The sequence below is a fragment of the Vigna radiata genome, chromosome 3, assembly GCF_000741045.1.
Source record: "Vigna radiata var. radiata cultivar VC1973A chromosome 3, Vradiata_ver6, whole genome shotgun sequence".
Classification (NCBI taxonomy): Eukaryota; Viridiplantae; Streptophyta; class Magnoliopsida; order Fabales; family Fabaceae; genus Vigna; species Vigna radiata.
Genome location: NC_028353.1, coordinates 6371307 through 6379065, shown reverse-complemented (window position 1 = coordinate 6379065; position 7759 = coordinate 6371307). Strand labels below are relative to the sequence as shown.

At 28.3% G+C, this 7759-nt stretch overlaps 1 protein-coding gene across 2 annotated transcripts; it reads right to left on the bottom strand.

Moving 5' to 3' along the window:
- Nucleotides 1-4993: 4993 nt before the first annotated feature.
- On the bottom strand, nucleotides 4994-6050 carry LOC106757419 (secoisolariciresinol dehydrogenase). Of its 2 annotated transcripts, XM_022778979.1 has the most exons (3): nucleotides 6005-6050; nucleotides 5606-5946; nucleotides 4994-5478 (listed from the first exon to the last, which is right to left on the bottom strand). In XM_022778979.1, the coding sequence occupies exons 1-3, from the start codon at nucleotides 6034-6036 to the stop codon at nucleotides 5030-5032; spliced, it is 822 nt and encodes a 273-aa protein (XP_022634700.1). In that variant the 5' UTR covers nucleotides 6037-6050; the 3' UTR covers nucleotides 4994-5029. The 2 variants fall into 2 exon arrangements, with proteins under 2 accessions (XP_022634700.1, XP_014495574.1); XM_014640088.2 differs by having other exon boundaries at nucleotides 5606-6043.
- Nucleotides 6051-7759: the final 1709 nt, after the last annotated feature.

Genomic DNA, 7759 nt, shown 5'->3' with positions numbered 1-7759 from the left:
AATTTGTTAGAGTTGAATTTTCTAGCGTTTTGATCGCGGGTTGTTCATTGTTATTGGCTGTTCACACTATCAGGTTCTTATATTAATGTTTAAATTTTACTTTTATTAGATTGTATAATTTTGTATGATTGAATATGTGATTGAATGATCATATAATTTTGTATCCTTAGATTTTGTATGATTGTATAATTTTTATGATTGTATGATTTTTTATTTTAAAGTCAAAATATTTACGTATGGATCGAAATTGGATGTAAACATTGATTATTGTGTTGAATCTGCGTTGAATCTACGTTGATATGCAGGTCTATTTTTGTGATATTGGATATCACAAAAACAGACCTGCTGTTGAAAAAAATTTCAGGAGAATAGGTCGCGGTTGTGGCCAAAACCGCGGTAGAAAGTTAGACGATTTTTTTTTAAAAAAAATAGGGGAATATGTCGCGGTTCCAACAGGTCTATTACCGCGGTTGGAACCGCGGCCAAAAGGTTAGACAATTTTTTTTTAAAAAAATATGGGTTTTGACCGCGGTTCAATAAAGAATCGCTGTTATATCCCCAGGTTATTACCGCGGTTGGAACCGCGGCCTAAAGTTCCAGACTTTTTACCTCGCCCGTATATGCCGCGGTTCTAAAACCGCGACGTATAGTAAAAAATAACCGCGGTTGTTTCCCTTCGCTGCACTAGTGCATATAGGTTGTTTACTAATAGGTTTTGAACTTTACTACAAAAATTTCACCGCATTCAACCTATTATGATAGGTGGTGAATCAATAATCATAATAAAACTTATTATGAGATGTCATCTTGAATCTATCATAATACAATTTAAACTTTATTATAAAAATATCACTACATTTACCTATTATGGCAGGTCTTCCAAAATACTTCATAATAATCCTTCACCTATCATAATAAGTTGTCATATCATATAAAGCATTTTTTCCACTGTTGAACAAAGTCATTGTAATTTGTATTTCACTTTACGTTTTTAAGCCAAAACCAATTAGTTTTTAAAAAATCATCAAAACTTTTATGTTGAATATTATAGGGTCTGATGTAAACTTATGATATTTTTGTCACTCACAAAAATATCTTTTTATTAATAGACATAAAAGGTCAAAAATATCATAAGCCAAAAGTTTCTTTTTGTGGTAATGTTTTCTTTATATTTTCATTAATTAAGAGAGAATACTCACGCTATGAGTTAAAACTTTGAAAATTTTAATAATATATTTTTGGGTTTTAGAGGTATGAACCAACAAAATATATATATATATATATATATATATATATATATATATATATATATATATATATATATATATATATATATATTGTTTGTATTGAACTAGATGTGAAATGTACTAGTGTTGAAAATATATGGTAGTTAGAAAATGATTATTTATATACTTGGGTATAATTGTATTGGATGCTCTCTGCATTGGAATGCTATTATGGAGTTTGAAAAAAAATTATCATGGTTGTTTCTTTTACCATAGATGTATTTAGATAAACAAGGTATAAACTGGTAGTGATAGTATTGCAAGGATGAAAAAAATATATGGAATCTATGGTTTTGGGTGTATACTATTTGAGTGGTGAGTTCTCACTCCAATGACACTTAAATGGTGTATAATATTGTTCAAGCAACAAAACAATCATTCCAGTTATGACTTAAAACTTGTTAAAAATACATTAACTATAAATAAAATCAAATTAATTATAATATATAAATAAATATAAATATTATTTTACTAAAACTGATTTTATAAAATTGAATTATGTTTAAATTTTACATTCTTAAGATAATATCAAAGCTTATTAATATCATATACTAACAAGATTATTTTGTTTATTATATTGTATACTATTAAATTTTTTTATTCAATATTCTTAACGTTTAGAATATATTAAAAATTTTATATAAAATAAAAATATGATCAAATTATAATATATAAATAAATATAGATATCATTTAATAAAAATTATAAGGTTAACTTTGACGTTAATCACCTTCCTATAATAAGATTTCTTTTTCACTTAACAGGTCACCTTTATGCAGAGAAATTGAAGAGAAAAATATTATGCTTCCCTCTTCGATTCTAGATTTTGTTTTTCTTTATTAAATACAAGGTTTCTTTTATGTTCCAGTTAGACCTAGGATATAACGGGTGTTGTATATAATAAATCTTATCATATATTCATGTTGGTAATAATATCCAATACACTGTAGGGCACGTCATAATGAATTTCGTAAGCCAAATATTTTAAAGTAACATTATATTCGTTATTTTATTATTAAAACCAATTTGAATGTCGACGTCTTACCCTTAAATTTTACAATGAGATGTATGATATATGACATTTTTTTTAAATCGAAAAGGCAAAATTTATGCATTAATTTTAAGTAGTTATTTGTTTTTCATTTGCATATTTATCACTTCATTCGTTCATGCATCCTGGACTCCGTTTTGTTTCATAAAAGAAACATTTTAGGGCATATAAAAAAAATATTATGAGAGAAATATATAGAGGTGGAAAAATTAAGCATTTTTCTTGTAAAAAAAAAGTTTTCTTTATAAGTTCATACCATAATTTGTATTAATCTATCAGTAAATTGAACTGATAAAAATATCAAAAAATAATTTCTAAATAAGGTTATCCATCAATATAAACTTTAACATATTGACTTATATTTCAAAATTCATTAATTATTTGTTTGATATTATATGAAAATTTATTAAAAAATATAAATAAAAAAATATAAAATATGAGGAATCATATTAAACTTATAATAAAAATTACACTTCACTGAAATATAAACAAACTATATCTATTATAAAAAATATCTAAATAAATATATGAAAATAAAATATTAAATAACTTATATTGCTTTTTATAAATAAAAATTAAATTTGTTTGTTTATCAATTATTTGTCATAAAATTTATCAAAAGAGAGAATACAAAATATGATCACATCAAATTTACAATAAAAAATATACTTCACAAAATATAAAAAACTATACATATTATAAAAAAAATCTAAATAAATACATAAAAATAAAATATTAAACCACTTATATTATTTTTTATAAATCAAGGTTAAATTAGTTAATTTAATAATAAAAATCAAAGAATAATTTACAAAGCTTAATATATACACACTAATTAGTGTAAAAAAAATTACAAAGCAATTAATAATTTTGTATATATGTTGAATTTTCTCGGAATTTAGGTGGATTGTCACTTCATGCTTTGACTTTATCTTCTTGCTATGACTTTATGATCATACATTGTGGAATAATTGACCATATACTTAACATCAACATAGTTACTAGAATATATCTTACAAAATCGATAAAGAAAAAAAATTTACATATACTAAAATCAAAACTCACTATTTCTAAAAAAAAGTAAAAAAATATTTAAACGAATCAAAATTAAATATTGTACTATTATTATTTTCTAATCAAATTTAAAGGTGAACTTGGATAACCTATTTAATACAAAATTTATTAAATTTCAACACTATTAAAAAAATATTTAAATGAAACAAAATGAAATATTGTACTATAAGCATTATTATTATTTTCTAATCAAATTTAAAGGTGAACTTGTTTAATACAAAATTTATTAAATTTCAACTCTTCCTGTATTCCCATTAATAAAAGGTAAAACTTCTTTTCCCTCAATACAATGGTAAATACCTTACTTAATTCAATTTTTTTTTAAGAAAAAGCCAAACTTTAATTAATATACGGTACACCATTATAATATGTTTTCTAATGTAATTAGGGTGGACCCTTTCTTTAACGAAATTAATAACAGGACATTTAAGATGAATATCAGAATATTAGTAAAATTTAATTCAACGTTAAGAATTCGGTATTTATTTCTTTATCACATGAGCAATGCGAATTGTGAACTGTTCCTTTCATTTCAACTAATTGACAATTTTGCTTCAAAATGAACAACGTGGCTGTTAAATAACTTAATACACAATGTAAATGTCCCAACTAAAATTGACTTCAATCGTTTTTGCCTTTTTAATTTTGAAAATCTGTCATCAAGGGGAAAGAATAGACGCAATCATCAACCATTTCGAACTTCGCAACTGTCGTGGAACAAACAACATTATGAATGAATAGTCGGTGGAATGATTCTTTGAAGAGTATAAAGAAAAGTCAAAAAGAAAAATGTGTAACTATTAAATGTTTTCTTTTGAAATTTGGATTATGAATTAAGTACTGTTGTTTTGTAGGAGCTCTAAGTTGATTTTGACTCGTTGAATGGAAATTTTTGGATCTTATAATTAAAAGGAATGCTTTGATGACAGAAGGGTGGATATGAAAGATGGTTGAAGAAGGTGGAAGATTTTTTGAAATTGTAAAGTTATGCTGCGGCTTGGCCTAATGCTAAAGATAAAGAGACATGGAAAAAGGAAAACTGTTCTCTTAAAGTAATTTCATCGTCTTCTTTCATCTACTTTCTTTCATTTTTTAAAGCTCCAATACCAGACTCTATTTAAAGAGAAACAATACATTATTAGGTAAACGAAGATAGAGGTTGAGGGTTGAGAATGATAGGTTGCAGAACAACGTTTTTATGTCAAAATATGATTAGCTGCTTATAAAAGGAGTCTTTTTTGTCAGTGGAAAGTTTTTAGTTAGAAATTACAGATAAAAGTAGTCGGTGATGGACAACTCTACCATAGACTACTTAAATTGGTGATGTTATGTTCCCTAGGCTCAAACAGTAATAAAAAAAATAGGTCTTCTTCCAAAAATGCTAGGTGATATGGTTCCCACTCATTTGGTGAAATTAAGTTCATGGTCTTCGTTGAAGAAAAAGTTATTTTTTTCTTATATTAACTTCAGTGATCATATTATTAAAGTTAATTATTATATATTTGAAATATTTTCTATCTTAAAATTTGAAATTTTATTATAATTTTTTTTAAAAACATATCAAAAGATAGAATTACAGCAAAGCGTTTATTTTGCAGAATGTTATGAGTAGGGAGAATCAAGATTGGGGGTACTGAAACATGTTAAAGGAAGGATTAACAATGCTAAAAGCTCCATCTATGAGCAAATTATGGCCACTGACGTAGCTTGAATCATCACTAGCAAAATAAAGTGCTGCATTGGCAACATCGTCAGTTTTGAGGGTGACACCCTTGAGATTAGCGAGTGAGTTCATGATAGCCTCAAGCTGTTCATCATTAGCTCCGACGAAGCTGGTGGCCAACGGAGTGGCAAGAGCGTAAGGTGACAAACAATTCACCCTGATTCCGAACTGTCCGAGCTCAACCGCTGCATTTTTAGTTAGACCAACCACCGCGTGCTTGGCACAACAATATGCATGGGAAGCTGCACCTCCGACGTAAGAGCTTATGCTCGCCGTTGAGATAATGCTGCCACTGCGTGCTGGGATCATCGCCTGTGCCGCATGCTTCATCCCAAGGAAAACACCTGTCATCTTCAAACCACATATCAGATACAACATAAAATCTTCTTATTAAACAATAACTTATTCTATTAATTACTAAATCTCTTAATTGTTGATATTATAATTCCATTAATGAAACAAGTATTATACCTGTAACATTGACGCTGAGAACACGTTCAAAATCTGCCTTATCGTTATCAATGATTCGATGCTTGTTGGGATCAACTATGCCGGCGTTGTTGAACATGATGTCTAGCTTGCCATAAGTTTGGACGGCTGTGTGGACAGCGTTTTTGACCTGATTCTCATCGGTCACATCGCAGTGGACATAAGAACAAATAGATGACCCTATGGACTCAGCCACTGAATGCCCCAATTCGTCTTGAATGTCAGCGATCACTACTTTGGCTCCGTGCTGGGCGAACACTTCTGCGGTGCGTTTCCCAATTCCACTAGCTCCTCCTGTTATCAATGCAACTTTTCCTTCCAACCTGCAAAAATTCAATGTTATAAGAAACCCTAATTCAATCATATTTCAAGTATGCATACCTTTTGTTGGTCACAGAGCTTGAGCTTGCCATTGATAAATCTGACCTAAGAAACAAAATCAAAGCATACCAAATTATATAGAAAGAAGCTTCATATACAGAAAATAGCAGCGATAGGAGTTAAGACAAAGTTGCTGATATTTTATTATAAGATTTATTGGAGGTTACGCTGTGGGGCTTGTACATATTTACTGTTTTTGTTTCAATTGGGGTATATCAATGATTTGAACCAATTTCATGTTGTAGCAACTATATAAATTTTTTATATACAAGTTGATACAAACAATCTTGGTAACGTACTACCTTGAGTTGTTTAAACACTTATTCATATTTTCTGCTTGATATACGACAAGCTCAGTTCCCGCCTTGGACCGGGAATAATCAACTTGGAATCTTACTACAATACTTCTTTTTTCGATTTTAAGACCAAAACTCAACATTATTTAACCTTTTTTTTTGTCAGCAATATATTTAATGACCCTATTGGCGGCCTCTACCTGCCGATATGTATTTGGATATTCCATCTAAGAGAAATTTTGTTTGGTTCCTGGATCCGAACATAAACGTCAAACCACAAAACTTGTAAATTTAATCAAATTATCATATATCAATTACTAATGGACGGTTATGATCATTCAATGATATATAAAAGTCCAAATTGGAATATTTATCAAATGATCATATTGGTCTCTTGGAATTCTTTCATGTCATGATGATCCAGTGTGTACATGGATAATAAAGATGTGAGTTTGTTGTACTCTGTAAAATCCAAGTTAAATTTGATCATTCAAAATAATAGTTATTAATGTAAAAAAAATTCTTAAGTTATGTTTGATAATTAAAATATAAACTAAATAATACATTTATTGATTCATACTTTTTTAGGACAGCTGTGAGCCTAAAAAAACCTTTATATAATCTTCTATCTTATTGACATGTCATATCAAAATTAAAGAAAAAGAAAAACATGTTTGATAAAGTATTTTGGGGCGCGGGCGAGGGGGTGTAAAAAGAGACCTTGAAGAGTTCAACCAAATGGACACATGGTTGTTGGTCCAATAAACTAGGGAAGGAGGAAAAATTCAAGTTCCAAAATACAAAGCATGTTGAATGTTTTAGACCGTATTATATAGAATGGAAAAAGTCTCTTAAACACCTCTATTTTTTTGACAACGCATAGTTGTGATGGGTCCGTTTCAAATATTTTTTTAAAATAAATTCAAACAGACCAATAAAATGGTGACACCTGTTGTGAAAAAAGAGTTGTTAAAATATCATTGTCCTATAGAATTCTATTAGAAGAGAGAATATTCATGATTTTATTCTCATTATAATATTTTTCTATTACATCTACCTTCTTTTTTTCGTCTTACGTTGATATTGCTACATATTTCTCCTTCTTCATTCTATGAATCTCTTTCACTACACTCACGGCCACTTCTCGGGTATAAGGAGCTTAATAACTAGGTTTGGGCAAAAATAACTGATCTGTANTGTACTGCAATTAACTGTACTATATTGTACTAAAAATAACTGATCCATTCCTAGTAACAGTTCAGTATACTATCTTATGGTTCAAGTTTTAAAAACTGAACTGATAACAGTTACAGTTCAATTAACTATGAGAACTGTATCTACTTTTACATCTTCTCTGATTTCAGTTCAATTGTTTCATCTTGTCAAGAAAACTTTATTTAATAATAAAATATTAATAAAAATAATTGTTCACATAAAAAAATAATAATTAATTTTTTAA

Bases quoted from the DNA above. Each gene is read 5' to 3' on its own strand.
- LOC106757419 (XM_014640088.2), bottom strand. From the start codon at position 5,987: ATGATTGAATTAGGGTTTCTTATAACATTGAATTTTTGCAGGTTGGAA. The intron at 5,479-5,605 runs GTATAATACTTG...TGAAGATGACAG, and splicing joins TCTCAGCGTCAATGTTACAG to GTGTTTTCCTTGGGATGAAG.